The 20894-nt window shown below is 43.3% G+C and overlaps 1 protein-coding gene across 1 annotated transcript in view; it reads right to left on the bottom strand.

Annotated features, from left to right (window-relative positions):
- Positions 1–20516, bottom strand: part of rtel1 (regulator of telomere elongation helicase 1) — a 91794-nt gene extending 71278 nt beyond the window's left edge. The window contains exons 1-14 of the mRNA XM_063208293.1: positions 20119–20516; positions 19382–19565; positions 18916–19009; positions 18222–18303; positions 17222–17282; positions 16689–16764; positions 15662–15746; positions 15435–15500; positions 12274–12418; positions 11938–11976; positions 11404–11482; positions 11161–11258; positions 10796–10851; positions 3346–3426 (exon numbers count right to left, since the gene is read on the bottom strand). Of these exons, the coding sequence (XP_063064363.1) occupies positions 3346–3426; positions 10796–10851; positions 11161–11258; positions 11404–11482; positions 11938–11976; positions 12274–12418; positions 15435–15500; positions 15662–15746; positions 16689–16764; positions 17222–17282; positions 18222–18303; positions 18916–19009; positions 19382–19565; positions 20119–20220 (1248 nt within the window). The 5' untranslated portion in view covers positions 20221–20516. The remainder of the gene's footprint in view (positions 1–3345; positions 3427–10795; positions 10852–11160; positions 11259–11403; positions 11483–11937; positions 11977–12273; positions 12419–15434; positions 15501–15661; positions 15747–16688; positions 16765–17221; positions 17283–18221; positions 18304–18915; positions 19010–19381; positions 19566–20118) is intronic.
- Between the last annotated feature and the right edge of the window lie 378 nt (positions 20517–20894).

The following is a 20894-nucleotide window of genomic DNA, read 5'->3' on the forward strand; positions in this document are numbered from 1 at the left end:
AAAATTGATTTTCGTCATTTAGACTAAGACTAAGACTAAATTGGGAAGGCAATGACTAAAATATGACTAAGACTAAAATTGTTTTTCGTCAGTGTGACTAAGACTACGACTAAATAAAAAAAAGCTGACAAAATTAACACTGATGCTGAACCATTTTACCTATGCACCATTAGGAAAATTCACATCATGCATCATACATATCACTACTGACACCTTAGCTAGAAATGAGGTTTCCTTAAATATTACAGCAGTGCACCCTTGTGAGGAAATGACCCGGGTCCACACACACTCAAAAGGAAGTGATACAGTATAATATTGCATCCTTAGGAAGAAATGATGTCATTTTGCCAATGATGAAACCAAGATAAACCATACCACGTGTCACCAATGCAATTAAGTGGGATCAAGTCTGGTTTCCTAAATGGGCGTGCTGTTCCATTGAACTCCATTCATTCACCTTATCTCCTAGTCTCCTAGGGGCATGGCTGCCACAGGATTGCAGCTTAGAACACTACGTCACACATGGATTCCAGAAGAAACTCCTTTTAATCCCTCTCTGTCTTATCAATTTGGTAATCAATCAGTCTCTGATAAAGTAGCACGTTGCATACTTATGAAGAAATTATGTAAGTTACTCTACTCTACTAATGTGGAACCCTTATACTGTGTCATCAGTGCACTTTTAGCAAGAAATGGTATCATGTTGGGAGACCCCTAGCCAGGCCGCGCCCTCCTAGTGACGCAACACCTTCGGCGTTGCAACTAGTCTGGCCAAGAGCAATGCAAGTACTTTCTGAGTTCCAGAAAATACGGGAACTCCTTTCACTTTGTCAGGAAGCAAACAACCATAAGCAAACCAAGGGAGGTGGATCAACCATGTCGTTTGGGAAATGTTAATTGTTATGCTCTTGGTTAGACCAAGTCTCGAAGAGATTTGAACGTTGATGATAATCAGGCTAGGAGATCCCTGCCCTGCCCCTTTACTGCTGAAAATTGTAGGGTTACAAGTTTGAGTCTCATACCAATTTGAAGAATGGAAGGATGGTCTCAGAAGCCTTCATCCACAGCTGATGTGCCTTTTAAAAACACGTCTAACCAACACCAGGGGGTGTGTCCAATTGGATGTGTGAGCGCGTCTCCTCCAGTTTTCCTCCAACACTATCCACAACAGTGTTTACTATATCACCAAAACAACGGTGTTGGCTGCCAGTGGGCCGTTTACTCTTCCTGCATGTGCAAGTAAGACGCCTCCCAGGCTGCTGCGGGTTTGTTAGAAGTCATGCACTCGTCAGTCAACAGCCATAATATCATAAGCCAGAACATAATAAAGGAGTTTTGTTTTACTAGGCCATGCCTGGGCCTGCCTTTGCCCAATGGTCCCTTAGCAACACTATAATAATAAGGAAATGGGCCTTTTGTAAGTTTCTGTAATACCTGGTAAGTTGTAAGTAAGTGGTAAATGCTGACGATTTGCTTTAAAAAGGTACACTGTGCAGGATATGGTTAAAAAAGGTACTGCAACTATGCTGCTCATTGAAACTAGGCTGCCTATTGCCAAATTTGATCTTTACATTAAGGTTTACCAAGTAATAAAAAAATATTTACTAGCATGGTCCAAGTAGATTCATTTTTGCAGCTAAAAATGGCTATTTTTGGAAATTCAAAATGGCAGACCATGGAGAAGATCCCCCTTTACATGTATGAAAAGTGTTTTTTTTTCCAGTTATAATGAATACCATGGTACCATGCTCAGGGTATCTCAGTCATGGACGAGGATGCATTGACCTAGGCGCCTGGAGCGACATACACGCTGCATTCAGGCTCTTGAGATTTGAATTTTCAATGGCACGCCATCTTCATCAGAGTCCATGGAGTCCACCCTAACCGCTTACCCATGACTGGTGACATGGTAGTGATGGTGAGGGAGTTGGTTTAGGGCAGGGATAGGCAACTGGCGGCCCAGGGGCCGCACATGCCCCTCGTCATCACTCAGTGCGGCCCGTGAATAGATCAATAAGAATTTAAAAAAGGTATACTGTGCAGGAAATGGCCAAAAAAGGTGCTGCAACTATAATGATCATTGAAATTGGGTTGCCTATTGCCAAATTTGATCTTTTCATGAAAGTTTATTACGTAATAAACTAATATTTTCTAGTATGGCCCAAGTACAGTCATTTTTGCAGCTAAAAATGGCTATTTCAGGAAATTCAAAATGGCAGACCATGGAGAAGATCCCTCTTTTCATGTATGAAAAGTGCCCTTTTTCTAGTCATAACGAATACTTAAAGGCCAACTTCCGATAAAAAACAGTTTTACTCACTCCTTTTGAAAATCGGACGGTCACCCCAAGTTGAACTCACATGCAAGGCTTCATAGTGCTGCGTCACCTCGCCTGGCTGTGTTTCCCTGTGTTTCCCAATTGACATAAACAATGCAGAGCCACAGGCGAATCACAAAAGTCTTTCTGTGTTTCGTCACATCGAAAGAAGGCGTTGCCCACATGGGTTTATGTTGACCCATTTTTCTAAAAACATGTCGAGTCATTTTTTTCTGCTTGTTTTCAAAACAAGCAACGCCTGGTGGCCCGAAACCTAGCTTAGCTTAGCTATCAGCTGGTTGCTCTCTCAGATACACACAGAGCACAAAGCCTCATACATAAAGCCATCCCACTCTGGTCGATCCATGCCTGCAGTTTGCCTAGGGGTCGCTGTCGAAAGAGCACAGCCCTGAATGGAGCCTGCACGCCTCCGTTGGCGCCCCTATAGTGCAGTACCACCCGGGGAAGTGGCGACTCTAACCTTAGACAATCTCTCTGCAGAGCAGGAGGAGGGAGCCAATCAGAGACGGATATACACGACAAACCAGGAAAACCCTCTCGTTTCTCCACAAGCCACCTTGCTAGCTTGCAAAAACGGCTGGAAACAAAGCAACCAGAACGTTTTTAAAACAGGACCAACGCGTAACACATTCAATAACAATGGGTACACAGCAATATTAATGAAATGACGATGAGAGGACATCTTTGAAATTTGATGGTGGTGGTAAGTTCTCATGAAAAAGGTAACAGTGGCCACTAGCATGCGTTCTAAAATAAACTATTAAAAACATTACAGATTGCACCTTGTAATACCTTCTCCATCTCAGAGGAAAAGTAGTTGTTCCTTGGCCATGGCTCAAAAGTTACTCTTTTACAGTCAGGATTTTGAATGGAGGGGAAAGCCCCCCAAAAGATGCTCTGAGCTGTTTGATAGCGGGCCAAAGGACACAAGCAAAGAAGTGAAATTGACCTGGTGTCTCTCTCTTACACACGCACGCACACGCGCACACGCACACGCACACACTTACCTTAAACTGCTGAGTTCTCTTCTCCAAAAGCTCTTTGGTTGGCGTCTGCGACGGCTCCTCTGTAAACCCTGCAAACACCAACTGCACAAAACATGGACGGAATACTGTTAAAGGGCAACTCCTGCCAATTTCAATGTGCTGTTGTATTGCTCACACTACCCTTGACTTGTCAGTACCCGGTGACGTCACAGTTTTTGGCCCAGCCCTTGCCGAGATATGAGCTATTCTAATGGGGGCTACTTTTGTTTACATTTTTTAAAAAATGAGCATAGGCCTACTCCAAATATTTTCCCAAAAGGCATCGCTGTTTGCTAGCTGTCTGCTGATGTTGCATAACCTTTTGGATGTTTTTGGGAATAAATAAAAATGTTTTTTGTCACCATGACAACATTGCAATAACATGAAAAGCACAGTCTGGCACAGCACCTTTAATTAAGATGTGGAACCATTGGCTGCCATTAAATCCAGCTAAAACAGCATAGCTGCACATAGCGCAGCCATGTCGTCAACACGCAAAACCCTTCTCAATGGCTCAGAGAGAGCAGGGGTTCCCAAACCTTATCATGACAAGGCCCCCCATATACCAGTAGATTCCAGCCAAGCCCCCCTTGAAAAGGGTCGTCCATAATAACTTATCAATAATAGTAGTAATGTTTGAAGATGCGATAGATTACAAAAACTAATGGGAATTTTGTAAGGCATATTTTTGGTTTATTTTGGTGTACATTAGTTATTTAATTTATTGCCATATTTATTTTGTTTCACTATACTTTTCCTGCCAACCTGCCGCGGCCTTCCAACGCCCCCTTGAGCTAATCAGAAGCTCGCAAACGCGAGATTAAATAAATTAAATAAAATAGACTAACACCCCGCAATGAGAACCGAGGCCTGTCTCCACTCAACTGTATCCTTCTCATCGCCCCCCTAGGGCCCCCCTAACACCCCCTGGGGGGCTGTACTGCCCCCGTTGAGAAACACTATGCTAGACCAACTCACTAGCCATGAGCCTTGCCTGCTGCTGGGTGGGTTTGTCTAGTTCACGAGGCTAATGACAACAATCACCAGAAGTGGAAAATCTTAGTGTACTGACTCTGAGAAAGAAAAACTTTCCACACACTATATTATCCCCATATTAACTAATGTTGTTTTTTCTCAATCATCGTGTACCGTAGGTGTTGCTTTGTATTACTCAGGGCATGATTAAGGCAACTTACTGTGTGTGTGTGTGTGCTGCTTATGACCATGTCATGGGCTGGGTCCAACACCAGTGTTTTCACTCGTTTGTTTATTTTTGCATGTCTGTAACCAATGGGAACGTTTGCTTGTTACAAAAAAAAACTACACGAGCTACACAAGGTATTCCAAGAACATGGTTAAGTGGTAAACCTGGCTAGATGAACTTGCTAACAGATAGTCCACAGGTATCATTTAGGTAAGAAAATGACTCTTGGCTTTCGATTAGAATCTTAGTGTTTCTGGGGTGTTGGGGAGCCCTAAGGGGGCGCTGAGAAAGATATAGCTAAGTGGAGGCAGGGCTTAGTTCCCATTAGTCCATTTCATTTTTCAATACTAAGGGAGTCACTGGCAGGCTTATGATGATGTCCAGGCGGCATTTGTTCAAAAAAGGTTGAGAACCAGTGTACCAGATGACTATCCACTAGCTTGGAATACTCCACAGACCTCTTGCACAACGTTGTGATTTACGAAACAAAAACAATATGCAGTGACGTGAGTGAGACGAGAACAAGGTTTGTCTCGGTCTCACATTTCCATCTGTCTGTCTGTCTGACTAACTTAAGTATGCACCAATTACAATTTCATAATTGCATTACTCGTAGGATTCAAGGTGACATGACAACATACTACATTTTTCCACATTAGCCAATATTGACACTGTGAATGAAAGGTTCCCCTTCATTTAGTAATGCAGTCATTGGTATACAGCCATCACACCCATTATACAGTGCCAATAACAAAGCGCTTAGAAGTTCAAAGATCATCTATTCGCCACTAGGCATGGTACGGTTTCCGTCGCAAACCGAAACCGTATGGTTTGCATGTCACGGCACGGGGTAGTGCGCAACCGCACGATGCCCACGGTTTCCAAAAAAAAGACAGAGAGAGTGACCACCGGCGTACGACGCAATTAAAATCCTACAACTTTTACAAGCATACAACATAAAGACTACGTAGGATATCGAATGTGGAAAGACTGATTTCTATCAGCCAACTGAAAGGCATAGGCCTAATGTAACAGCATGCACCAGCTGACAACAAGCAGGTGTAGGTCGGTCAGCAGCGTCTCTCCCCCCTCTCTCTCCACCTTATCGCAAGTGACTGCCCCCAGCCTTTATTCTGACCAATTTAAATTAAATGAACATGAATTTACAAAAAATGACAGATTAGCAGAACAAAGTAGACTATGACTTACGTTACAGTAGGCTATATCCACGCGGCAAAATGCGAGATATTGAACATCCATCAGATTCACTGCGCTGTTCTTAACTGCAATCAACTGTAGGCCTAATTATATGTAGCCAGTTAAACGCTGATGGAATGAAGGGGACTTTGTGCTGTTGCTTAGTTAACATTGATGTTTAACATAACCAAAATAAAATTTGAGTATTTTAACAGGCTCAGCTTCACAGGAGTGTTGTGAAACATTCTTGTGCATACACTTCTAAAAAAACGATCTTTTTAAATTATTTGTTACCTTAACTTTCACATTTTAACATAACTTAACCCTATCACTTGTTCACTTAAAATTGAATTTGACTTCTGATTTTACTTCTATGCTTCTCACAGCCGGCAGTTTTATGATAGGAAGCAACTGATCTAAGCGCATCCTAAGCGCAAAACTCGCAGAAAGCGGTATCAAAATAAAAGTCCAATTCGTTCTCAGTGTGTCATTAACCAAAATAGTCATACTGCACTGACCAAATGGTGCCATTGCCTACAGGAGTGTAGCTATTTTATTTTTACACGTCAAATGTGTTATAGTAATATTTGAATATTTGTCAACTTAAAAGTTAGGACTTAGTTCTCCCTTGTTGTGAAATAAATGGACGCATGTTAAAATCATTGATATCGTTCCTCTTTCAGTAACTTCACCTTGTTAGGTTGAATGAAGTCAAATTTAACATATCCATGATAAGCTTACATTTACATTCTAATTTTTACATTATACATTTCCAGTGCATAATACATTCTATTTAAAGAAAAAAAAAAAAACAACCGTACAAGACCGAAAACCGTGACCTTGAAACCGTGATATGGACCGAATCGTGACTTTTGTGAACCGTACCACCCCTATTCGCCACATACATGCACATGGGTCAAAGACGTCCAAAAAGGAATTGTCATTCAGTGTAACAGATACCTTCTGCTGACTGTAACTGTAAAAAACATGACTCTTATTTTATTTTTTTTCCAGTGAATTCATGAAGGCCTCGGCTGTCATCCATTCACTTGAAACAATTTAAAAATCTTGTTTTTTTTACAGTTACAGTCAGCAGAAGATATCCGTTCCACTGAATGACAATCCCTTTTTAGACGTCCTTGACCCACATATAGATAGAGTATCATTTATCACACATACTCAAACCCAGAATAACAGCTTAAAAATCAAAGAAAGGTAGGTGCAAACGCACTCTACTGCTAATGCCTTTTTTCCTCACCCACCGACTCCAGACAAACAGATGCTGGTGGCGGTGAATCAGTGACAAAGGTGCCACAAGGTCACATAAGGATTGTAATTGAGGTGATGAAGGCTCATAGCCTTACATGGAACCTTATCACCTCTACAAGGTTCTCACTCCACGTCAGACATAAAATTGCATGACTTTTCCATGACTTTCCCTGACCACACAACAGAATTTCCATGACCTCTCGTAAAACTAAATGCCCAAAATATTGAAAGGAAGACATGTAACTGACATTTTCAGTCAACTCTCTTCTGCATTCGCCAGGCATGTTTGCCTGAATTGAGAATTTTCGACGTATTCGAATGCTATAATGTTGTGGGAATAATTTTAGACAATACAAAAGCACAATGCTGTTATAATTCCATGATATTCCATGACTGCACATGCACACTACCAAGCGAAGTCAAACCGAGGGGTTATTCCAAGAACGCGATTAAGTGATAAACCTGGCTAAGTTAATACACAACAAGAGGTAGATCTGCTAATAAATAACCCAAAGGTGTGATTTAGTAATGAAAATGAGGACTCCAGGCTCGTATATGTGATGCTCAAGGTTAACCTGGTTTACTACAGAAAAAGGTTCTTGGTAAATATAGAGCAGGGATTAAAGCAAAAAAAAGTAATCTGACTGAACTTTTTTACCGGTTAGGCACCCGATCGAGTATCACTCCGTAACCCTACGAAAACCAATGTAGCCAGGCTCTGCCCTCATGACGAAACATACATGCAAGGAATGGTGCCAGAGCCAGCGGCATAGGCAGACGGGGCAGTCGCCTAGAGCAGAATAGGCCTATGTCTTGAGGGCGCCAGTAATACCAAAAAGTGCCACAAAATCAGAACTTCAACCAACATAAATCTTTACACTTCACATGAACAATGAATATTCATTATACACTCAGTAGACCTATATAGACTCAGTATGAGTGTACCTGTAGGTACTAGATCAGATGTGCTCAATCAGATGTAGGCCTACAATGCTATGTTTACAGATGCCAATTTCTAAATACAAAAAAAGGAAAGAGGGCGGGCAGGCCTAGGCTGCTCACCAGATTGACTAGAACTGGCCGAGAATGGAGGGATAATGGATACTATATCAGACTGCAAAGATTGAACTGAAATTTGGGGCATGTTTTGGTTATTTCCTCTTATTTCTACCCATTGTTTATGAATTGTTCACAACATCATGCAGAATGGATTCACAATGACTGCTGCTTCAAAATGGTAGCTGATCTCACAGAATTATTGACTCGGAATTGCAATGTGTTGATACAGTGAGTGATCCCATTATGGGTTTTTTTGTTGTAGTAGTAGGCTATATTTTGTCTTTCACATTAGAATGGACAAACACTGTTCTGGTGAAAGCACTGGTGCGCATTGCTTGCAGTTGTATTTCTGACATTTAAAAAGCCCTGATCATAGCAATCAGAGGGAGAAAACTAGCTTTAATTATTTGTATGTTTTTCACCCTTAGGCCTTTTTCAGTATTCATCCTGTTACAAATAACTTGCTGGCGTTTACAAACAGGGTGCGGTATGTCTACCTCTGTGTTCTACCGTTTTGAAAACTACTGGCTACTTTTTTGCTTCTCGATGTGCGGTGCCAAGCACACGCTTACCATTGATTTAAAAAACGTCCCCGATTCTTCCTATGCGCACGTGTTCTACAAGCTGACAGGACGCAGCAGACACGACAGTCACAGACATACGTCTATCGTTTACAAAAGTAACACACTTTCCCAAGCTTGTCGCGCAGCTTTCCACTCGAATCAAGGCAAATCACCCACCCATCAGTCCTGAGTGCGCAGTGCGCAAATAGGCTAGAACTGAACTCAAACGAAACGCATAGTCCGAGAAGATGGGCACAGACGTTGAGCCACTCAAAAACAAGCGCACACACAACTGTTGCTGCTGCACACTATTCCAGTTAGCAGAAATAGCGTCACACAGTAACAAGCCTTGAAAGTGAAACAAACGTCGAAACGGCATTTATCGACCATGAGTCCACCCATCAGAACACTGCTTCCCAGAACAAGACGTGGCATAAATTGGCTCTGCCAGGGATAGCCTATCCGTGACCCAAATGCAACCCATGTTTAACTTATTTCTTGAATATATATATCGGCAACAACAAAGTTAATCTGATATGAGTACAGATGAGACTGTGAATTATCCGCTGTCAAAAAGACAACTAGCTCTACACGCAGCCAGTCAAACGCGCTAAACTATGAGGATGAAACGCATGGTAGGCTATCCTAGTTAGCTGCCATAGTCGTCCCATTGGGGCTATGAATAATGCTAGTAAGAGTCACAATGCTTAAAAGGCAAACCCTTCATGAAAAGGACATCATACGCAGTCGAAGTAAACTATTCATTTTTTTTTCTAAATGTCTGCCACTGCAGGTGCAATGATATGGAAACGTCACTGCACTTTATACATTGTATTACAATTATTTTATTTTCTGCCATCAGCAACAATTTTGGCTATTTTTTTTTTTTAATCTCTCGCGCTGCGCTGCCACAGAATTGTTGACCGCTCGTGTAGGCCTACTTTTTTTGGAACACGGAAGAACAGGGGATGACCCAAAACTAGGCTACTGATGAGTGAATGTGGTATCACACCGCCAATGGTGGAGTGTATAACTACATCCGTACACCAAACACACCTCGTCCCCTTCTCATGACCAGGAGTGCTCTCGATTTGAGTTCAGTTGGAAAGTAAAAAATGTACATTAATTGACATAAATGATACGGACGGAAATCCGTCCAAACGAAAATCCAGTTGACGGAATTCCGTCGTAGCGACGGAAAACTTTAATCCCTGTATAGAGTCAAGTCAAATCGAGTCAACCTGACAAAGTCATCACAGACCACCCCCCCCCCCTTTTTTTTCATTACCTACAGGCACAAACATCTGACCAAGACATGTCAAGTCAAGCCAAGTGACACAAAATGCAGTGGTTCCGCAACCAAAAAATATGTGTGACTTTCCGTTTTTTTGCTTTGTTTTTTTTTCTAACCTGAAAGCCTAACCATCTGATTTGATGAAGCCAAGCCAAGTCAGGCAAACCCAAAACAAAACACCGGTAAAAAAACATTTGACCTGAATGATCTCACCAAATGGCCCTGAGGTAAGACCAAATACTGGGTTGTAAAGCAACTCACTGTGGCATTTGGGGGCTTTTCCACTTTTAAATCATATCGAAATCCTATCACATAGCACTGTGTATTACACTGTATCTGATCTAAGTCAAGCCAAACGAACACGGTTTCTGCAAGATATTGAAATGAAAACGTTTGTATTAGATTACTTTGGGCGGGTGCTGTGGAGTAACACGTACAGCACCCGTACCGTGTATATGGGGCCCCTTCTGTCTCTCCCACTACTTTCCTGTCCACTTTCCTCCCACTACCACTTTGAATGAAACTTTATGGATTTGTTGGAAATGACCAAAGGAACAAGTGATTCATTAAAACCTGATCCGGGTCATGAAGTTTCTTCACCATTGCTATCCTAGAAATCTAGACGCCCCTACTGACTGCAATTGAATGAGGGACGGGGCGGATTTTGACATTCCAGCTACTAACTCCACAAAAGGCAGGTGCAACATAGTCAAATGTTATATCAAACAGCTTCCTTGGAGGAGGTCTGCACTCTCTGAGTGCATTTCTAATTTGTATTTGGTTTTGGGGGTGTATTTGTATCACACTATATCATGCCAGCTTGATGCAAACAGCTGTTGTTCTCACCTGGATAATGTCTCCAAGCTTCTGCAGTCCATTGGTGTTGAGGAAAATTCCAGATTCTGTCATCGCATGAAAAACAAAAAACTACTCGTGAATTGAGACTCTCTCTAAAAGAAAGATAGCACAAAAAACAATGCATGCTAAAGACACTTTCAAAACAAAAACAAACTGTATGAACTATTATGACATTTACTGTATTGTGTGTGCTTAGACTGATATTCAGTGATCTGGTCAATGGTCTGACCTCAAACACTGCACCGTGTGTGTGTGTGTGTGTGTGTGTGTGTGTGTGTGTGTGTGTGTGTGTGTGTGTGTGTGTGTGTGTGTGTGTGTGTGTGTGTGTGTGTGTGTGTGTGTGTGTGACTGACGGTTAGACAAGTATCCGGTGATCTGGTCTATGGTTTCCGCGACCGCTGTCTTGGTTTGGAAGTTCACCTGGGCTTTCTGGAAGAGCTCATAGATGAAGCTGTGGAAAATACACACACAAAATATGCGAGCTTCAGAAAAGTAATTCACATTTTTTCACATCTGCTCTATGTGTGTGTGTGTGTGTGTGTGTGTGTGTGTGTGTGTGTGTGTGTGTGTGTGTGTGTGTGTGTGTGTTTCCTTACCTGCCAGGTTTGGTGAGGCCCTTACTGTTTGGTTGCAACTCATAGGAGTTGATGCTCATCTCCAGATCCATTATAACCTCTGCAAAAACCACAGCAGCAAATAACGTCACACATACACACAAGTCACACATACACCATGCTTATGGCAAGTAACATTAAAGACAACACATTTTAGATACATATACATGTGTATAGACAGTCGACATAGCTATTGAACAACTGCTAGAATTGATATTTGTTGTTCAGCACATAATCCTACATGTGCTCATGCACAGTTTTGATGCCCTCCATGAAAATGTACAATGTTCTGTAAATAGCCACGAAAATAAAGAGAATGCATTGAATGAGAAGGCGTGTCCAAACTTTTGGCCTATGCTGTATATACACCATGCATAAAATGCAAATAGGTATGCTTACGATACCCATACAACTTCACATTTCTAAATGTTATAATTAAACATACAACGCAATCTGTAATTCATTTTTACACGTAGCAGCATGAATGTCAATATTCCACAAATATAAGCAACTCACGCTTCACTGTGGCCACATCTTTAGCATCCAGCTTCAGAGCTGCAAGAGAAACAGATTTTCACCAGAGATTTTAGATGACTTTTAAATTTCACAAGTGTACATGCAAGAGCCTGTGTGTGTTTGCCTTAACTACGCATCTGTGTAACTGAGGAGCTGGATGACTCTGTGAAGTCCTCCATCTCCGTCTGTCTGTCTGTCTCGGAGTGTGTGTGTCTGTGTGTGTGTGTGTGTGTGCCTGTGTGTGCGTGTGTGCCTGTGTGTGTGTGTGTGTGTGTGTGTGTGTGTGTGTGTGTGTGTGTGTGTGTGTGTGTGTGTGTGTGTCTGCTACCTCCCCACCTGAGGAGCTGGATGACTCGGTGAAGTCCTCCTCCTTCCCAGAATTCTCTACCAGCTCGTGCAGCACCTTGTCCACCGCCTGCAGCGCCGACGTCAGGTCATACGGGGTCAGGTCGAACGAGGTGACCTCCTCACACATCTTCTCCTGTTATGGGGGAAAACAAATAGACACGCACACGCGCGCACACACACGCGCGCGCACACACACACACACACACACACACACACACACACACACACACACACACACACACACACACACACACACACACACACACACACACACACACACACACACACACACACACACACACACACACACACCTAATGCATCAACATGGGACTCAGGATTCACACTCGACAACGTCATGAAAGTAGGACTACACGCACACACACACACACTCATTTAAGGTCAGGAGTCCTGGGGCCTCATGTACAAAACTTACTTACGCACAAAAAAGCTCTGTAAGTAACTTTCCACAAACATTTTCAGATGGACCAATACTGACTTAGCATGAAAAAGTGCACGTTTACTAAATTTCATGTGAAATTGGACATACCAAGTGCATTTCACCTAAAAAGTTGTTCATCCGCATGCAGCCTTCATTCGCAGGCAGGAAACAATCCTGTCAAATTAATTACCCACGCTACCAAAAATATGGAATTTGTGATTGTGTTGGTCCGCATGTTATCATTGGTGTTGCGAGATGGACAGTGGACCACCCCCGCAGGTCGTTTAGGTTCACAATAAAATATGGAATATGTGATCGTGTAGCCTAAGTTCACAATGCTGTTGTGGACTGTGACTTAGGTTCACAATGCTGTCGAATTAATTAGGCTACCGTTGCCAAAATAATTTATGACTGTACGTTCACAATGCTGGTAAAATTCATTACATCCCCTTCGCTACATTTAAAGTTAACCCCAAGTTGTTTGCGAGATGGACATGGATCAGAAAGCCTGACAGCATGCACAATAGCCGAGCACCGGCGAATATTCCAATCGGGTGTGCGCCAAAGCAATAAGGAAAAGGACCGTCTCCTTTGACGCCAGCTCCAAAACCAGTGCCATCAACCTAAAAAGTTTCTCATCAGCAGGCATCCTTGTTCACAATGCTGTCGAATTAATTAGGCTACCGTTGCCAAAATAATGTATGACTGTACGTTCACAATGCTGGTAAAATTCATTACATCCCCTTCGCTACATTTACAGTAAACCCCAAGTTGTTTGCGAGATGGACAGAGATCAGAAAGCCCGACGGCATGCACAACAGCCGAGCACCGGCGAATATTCGGGAGTGCCTAGGCTGCGCCAAAGCAATAAGGAAAAGGACTGTCCCCTTTGACGCCAGCTCCAAAACCAGTGCTATCAACCTAAAAAGTTGCTCATCAGCAGGCACCCTTTTGGCTACACCCTCGTTGAAGTTAACAAACAGTCCTGTGAAATTAATTGGGCCTACCGCTGCCTAAAATAGCCTATGTGTGAAGTGGAAGTGCACTGCTGCGAGATGAACAGTGACCGCAGATCATTTTGGTTGACAATGATGTCGAATTATTTAAGTACCATCGCCAAAAAAAATGGAATTTGTGGCTGTGTAAGTTCACAATGAACGATAGCTGTGAAATTTTAAATGGTAATGGGGCATGCTGCCAATCATCAAAACCGTTTAACAATGTGACCAGCAACTTCTGACCTTCAATAGTGCATAGTAAGTTCACAATAGGCCTATAGCATGTAGCACTTTGCCAATACCACAATCACAGGTGAACAAAACAGACCACAGTTAATCAAGGACATGGTAATTATAAAAAAAATACACATATAATTAGTTACAACTTGATTGTTTAATTCTCTTAACACACTAATGGTGTGTATAAACCTGCATAAATGACACCACAGCATGACACAAATATCCTACTGTATGTGTCTAAAACAAACTTAACTTCCTTGGCGGAGGTCTGCACACTCTGGGTGCATTTCTAGTTATCAATGTTTTTATTTTTGCAAACTCTGTCAAGCCTGAAATCAGGCATGGAGCCTGAATACTATCAGCCCTGACATGTTCTGTCACACACACACACACACACACGCGCGCACACACACACACACACACACACACACACACACACACACACACACACACACACACACACACACACACACACACACACACACACACACACACACACACACACACACCTTAATGTCTTTTTTACTTATTTGTTTTACTTTTACCAGTAACAAAACCAACCCAGCAAAAGGGGTCAAAACATGTGGGGTCCAGGATTTGGGCCCCACATGGAGCAAGGGCCCCACGGTGTGCTCCAATAGCAGTGGCCTCACCAAGGTAGATTGGTGCAGTACACACACACACACACACACACACACACACACACACACACACACACACACACACACACACACACACACACACACACACACACACACACACACACACACACACACACACACACACACACGCACACACACCACAAGCTGATCTGACCTTATGAATGAGGCAAAATTGTTGTACTGTGTAAACAGCAGAGTATTCCCCTGCACAGCACACAGACACCTGTGGAAATGTTGCCCAACAGCGCCTCACAGTGGCCAAAAGCCAGACATGCACTGCACACACTGAAAGTGAGAGGCCTGGGAAACTCCAACTCCCATTGTCATTGTGACACAGCACACAAGTAAACACTGCATTGCATTTATACCTCACCCGTGCAAGAAGGCAGCCCTCAATGGCACTCGAAAGGGAACAGTAAAGTAGGACGGTGCCATGTTTGGGGTACCTCAGTCATGGAGGAGGATGGGGAGAGCACAGGTTAATTACTCCCCCCCCCACCAACCTGGCGTGTCGGGAGTGGAACCGGCAACCTTTGGGCAACAAGTTTGCCGCCCTAACCACTTAACCACCATGTCCCACTACATTTCTACCAAAAGCAGGCAGGCTTACCACAATGACAGACCCTAAACAGAGGTGTGTTTCTCAAAAGCGTAATTAGCGACTTAGCAACTTGGGTTGCCAATGGGAAAATGCATTGCAAACAACAAAGTAGCTAACATAGTTATCCACTATGATTTTGAGAAATGCACCCCAGGTATGGAAAAATGATCTTTAAGAGCATTGGGATGAGAAAAGAAGAGAGACTTACCACGTTGTGGGCTTCATCAAAGATGATCACGGCCCCCTGCAGCTCAATGTTGTGGGCCCTTCGACTCTGGCAGGAGGAAGATGAAGAGGAGGAGATGATGACATGGCTGAGTGGTTAGAGCACTGGCCTTAACATTCCAAAACTGAACTGCTTTTTTGAATACAACCATCAAAGTCAGTGGATAAATGGGTTAAAATCTAAGGCGTGCAGGCGGCTGCAGGACTCACCTTGGGGTCCAGCAGGTAGTTATACGGTGTGAAGATGATCTCCGCTTGCTGCTTCAGATTCCTGGCCAGGTAGTACGGACATACCCTATCGGACAACACAGGAAGAATCATCTCACACCCTACCAGACAACAGGGGGTTGAAACAACTCGCACCTTACCGCACAACATGGGGTTAAAGCAACTCATTCCTTACCAGACAACACAGGGTCTTCCACAGTATTGTCAGAGAGAAAGACATTGCTACAGAGATTGACTAACAGCTCTGGTATCACAGACAGACAGCAGGCTAAGAAGCCAGAGAGACAGATGGGCCTTACAGATAGACAGTCAGCAGGAAGGTCAGAGACACAGACAACTCTGACAGACAGTTCTATCAAAGAGGTTGGATATATAATAAAAGGAATCGAAACACGCCCACTCAATGCAAAAGCGTGTGCTCAAAAATTGGTCTCCTAAGGGGGCGTTGTCCATCCTTCTTCTTCTCTTTTCGTGGTGTTTGCACAAGACGTGCGCTACCGCCATCTACAGCGCTAAGGGGACTCCATTTATTCTCTACCTCTAGACTCCGAAGGTCTCCTAATCGAAGGTCTCCTAAAGGGGCGTTCACCCGACGTAAAGTGGATACCGGAAAAGAACCCGCCTGCTTTATCTCACTCTCATATACGATTCTCTGGTTCTATGGTAGCTCAGGGAGCAAGCAAGGTCTAACATCATAGAAACAAAACAAAAAGTGGAGGGAGGGGACCAGAGAAAATAGATACAGGTTATAGACACAGCGAGACAGAAAAGAGTACTGACGAGAGAGTAGAGAGAGAGAGGTTCCATTGGCCCATTGTTTCCGGGTTCCACAATTGCAAGGGGGAGGGAGGGAAATCCCCCTTCAGGCAGACCTAAGGACTGTTCTATTCAATGCAAGGAGTATTATGACACGCCCCTTTAGGCAGACCGGAACCTGGTCAAGTTAGGTGCCCATAGCAACTATTACATTGGCATATCTCTATATACTTAAAGAATCTCTGGTACTGACCTCTGCTTATTTCCAGCCTTCACCAGATCCTCCACATCCAGTATGGAGTTGATGATTTCCTTATCTGTGCTCTTCTCTAAAAGGAGACAGCAGAAGGACACAAGGTCATTCCACCAGTCTACTTGTAGAGAGTTACTTGTGCACAATCCCTGGTGCTGAACAAAAAGACCAAGCATTTTTTGAAAAAAAAGGTTCGCACACTTCCTTGGTGAATCTGAGGAAGACAGAGAGGTCGAAACGTCATTGCCAATGAATGAATGAATAAAAAGAAGAGAAAATAACTTGGAGAAGAAAGAATCCAAGGAAGTGTGCAAACCTTTTTTCAAAAAATGCATTCCACCAGTCTACCCATTCATCTGGCAGCGTCATGCAATTGACAGTACAGAGCCCTTTTAAATTCCAAACCCATGGTGGGTGACGAGGAAAAATTCAACAGTGCCCCTGAGGCAGTCATGAAAAAAGTATATTGGGGTTAGAAAAAAAATTAAGACATTGCTTTAATATGAGGTGAGTGAGATACAAGTTGTAAGTACCTTCAACATTGTTGTAGAAAACACAGGAGCGTGTCGACACCTTTGCTCTGCACATGTGCACCTGAGGGGAGAAGAGGCAAGTCAAAAGCAAAGCAACTTTATTTGTATAGCACATTCCATACACAGAGGCAGAGCAATGTGACTGACACACATAAAAGCATATCATTACAGCACAGCTTCTGAGAAACACAATGTCCCACTGCATCTCTGCAGTTATGAACATGAACATTTCCATAGGAGCTGTGGTAGTGGCACAAAACCTTCGACCCCTTGGTAGAAAGGTGAAGATGCAGAGGAACTAATCTTTCAGAACGACAATATACCTAAGCACACACCTAAATCTACAAAAGAATGGCTTCACCACAATAAAATTGAGGTTTTGGAATGGCCCAGACAGAGTTCAGACCTGTATCCCATCAAACATCAGTTAGGTTATCTGAGGAGGACTGGAGATGCACTCGCAATCTGTCTGATTTGGAGGGCTTAACCCCCTTAAACAGGGGTTAACGAATACAGCCATATTAACGCGAGCCATGCTGATAGACTGTTACCCACTAAAGACTGTGTGCTGTAATGAAAGCCAAAGGTGCTGCAACAAAGTATTAGTTTAAGGGTGTGCATTTTTATGCAACCATGTTAATTGAAGTTTTTTATTTTCTATTGTTTCCCTTTAGAGCTTTAAGTTTGTTTCTCAATTGAATTGTACAGGTTAATAGTTTAGATTGAAGGTGGTAAAATCTGTGGATTTACTTTTTTTTCTATCCTTTTTACATAACAAAAACCTGACTTTTGAAGAGGGGTGTGTAGACTTTTGAGAGCCACTGTATGCCTCATCTGCAATCTGAAGGGAGCAGTGCAGCGGGACGGTACCATGATCACTGTACCTCAGTCATGGAGGAGGATGGGGGAGAGCACTGGTTATATTACTCACCCCACCAACCTGATGAGTTCAGAATTGAGCCTTGATATGGTTGCCATTATGCCATTACTATTGTCTCACCTTGACATGGTTGGTCTCCTGCTTCATCACTTCTGGGTTGATGCACAGCTGCTCTCTCGAGCCCAGGACACACACCTTAGGGCTGGAGATGATCACACACACACACACACACACACACACACACACACACACACACACACACACACACACACACACACACACACACACACACACACACACACACACACTTTGAGATGTTTTTTTTTCTGTCTGGGCCTGGCCAAGGCAGTCAGTGGGCCAACTATTCACACACCATAATGGACATCACAGTCTGGCATTGGGTATCACGAAAACACTGAAGAATATACCGTACGCAACAGTGTTCAGAGGACTCCCCATGAGCACACACACACACACACACACGCACGCGCGTTCACACTCGTGCACACACGTGCACACACACACACACACACACTTTACATCTGGCGATACAGAAGAGGCTACATTAACACTCCCCAACACACACACGTGCTGGCACACCCATGGTCCATATGATACACTGTATGGACGCGTGGCCTGCACATAATTTACCCACAGTCTCTCTCACTCACTCACACACACACACAAACACACACACACACACACACACACACACACACACACACACACACACACACATCAATATATCCAGCCTTTCATTCTGCTGATAGATAGAAAGTCAGACGCTCGCATACTCGCACGCACGCACACTGACCTGTATGATGTGCTCCTGAGCTCTCCAATGACCTGTGTGAGCTGAGAGTGTGTGCGGGAGGCATAGATGATCTTTGGCACATCTGAGTAGTACACTAGAGCAAAGCACACACACAAACATGTTTAACATTAGTGACCACTTCACATGTATAGTGGATAATGGATTGAGATGCACACTTCACTCAATGTTTAATACGTAATTCAAGCTGCGACGTTTAATGTCAGCACAACTGCAGCCGAAAGGGACAGTAAAAACACACGCAATTCGATTGACTTTGTCTTAGTTGTCTCAAAATGACAACAGAGGAGAGAGAGAAGAGAGCCACTATGTGTGCGTGCGTCTCCATTAGTAGTTGAGGTTCCCCAAGACGTGATGGGCCTGTGTGTGTGTGTGTGTGTGTGTGTGTGTGTGTGTGTGTGTGTGTGTGTGTGTGTGTGTGTGTGTGTGTGTGTGTGTGTGTCCCTACTGGTTGTCTCTCCATCGGTGGCCGTGGTCCCCCAAGACGGCATGGACTCTGCACTCTTTATCCTCTCTGCAATCTTGCGGGCAGAGATATTGTCCTTAAAGTGCTGTCGCCATGCCAGCGTAGCACACAGCAGGCACAGCGTCTTGCCCGTGCCCGTTGGGCTCTCCAGGACCCCGTTCTTCTTCTGCAACACACACAAAAGCACACTTTTTTGTCATGGGCTTGGCCAAGGCAGTCAGTGGGACAATGGACAACTATAACAAATGATTTCACCCCATTATTCATAATACACACCACAGTCTGAGTAGACCCATCACTAAAACACTGCAGGGTCTATCATGTATTCACTAACTCTCATAAATGAGAGTAACAGCGTTCAGAGCACTCATCCTGAATAGGCCTACACAACACTTAGAGCTAACATTTCAATAAATGGAAGTAGTAGCATATAAAACCACAAAATACAAGACAAGACAACAGAGACAATAGGGAATGTAACTAACCACTGCAACCGAATAGCACTAACTATGGTCTATGCATTCATAATAATTGCTTCTATTTGGCAGAAGCCCTCTAAAACTTGTGCTCATAACCTTTCGCACGATATTTCACGTTAAAATCCAATTTAATTGCGGAACAAGCCTGTAAGTAAGCTAACTAGCACGCGTCATGTGTTGAATGTCAGGTTGCCCTGACGCTTTACAATCAGATTCAGGAGGACACTCTTGTACACTTACGTTTTCTAGACATTCAAGCACTTTGGTCATGTAGTCCGTCTGACATGGATATGGCGTGAAGGGAAAGTCCACGGTCACCCCGTTGATTTTGAGATGGGGCATTGTCTGCTTGAGATAGCAAAATAGAGGGCTACTGCAAAATCAGTGTCCTGGCTGGCTGACCAGCTGTCCTGATGTTGGCTAGCTGCGACTTCACGGTTAGTTCAGATTACTGCATTCCTTCATGCATCGGGCTAACTTAAGTTACGCAAGATGTTGTAATTGTGTCAAGGCTGTGAGAGGTCCAATGAAATCGGTGTCTGGTGTTACAACGCATTCGTTCTAAAAATAACGGGATTAACTTTAAACAGAAACAGAATATTCCGTGCGCAATGCTATTTTGTGCACTACCACTTCCTGCATCCAAGCTTGGCGCCGCTGGCGCGTTGTCGGGTTTGGGATAGCGCGCATGCGCGTTTTGACTTTGAGTCCTAAATAAATATTTCATGATTGAACTCACAACACATCTCCTTTCCAAGCAACTTTAAAATGATAGAACAAAGTAAGTAGGGCGAAATTCTCTGCTCTCACGAAGAATGGCACTCACATGGCGTTAAATTTAACGTAACTCTTTAAACACACAGCAGAACCAATCAGCTGCAAGATGTGTGCAGAAAATTCTTCATAGTAGGCCTAGGTTGTACTCAGGATGGAACACCATAATTATTTGGGAATATCTAACTATGAGAAACAAGAATGACTTTCGTTTTGTTATCCAGTCAGACTGGCAGCTGTTA

This window comes from Engraulis encrasicolus, chromosome 10, assembly GCF_034702125.1.
Source record: "Engraulis encrasicolus isolate BLACKSEA-1 chromosome 10, IST_EnEncr_1.0, whole genome shotgun sequence".
Classification (NCBI taxonomy): domain Eukaryota; kingdom Metazoa; phylum Chordata; class Actinopteri; order Clupeiformes; family Engraulidae; genus Engraulis; species Engraulis encrasicolus.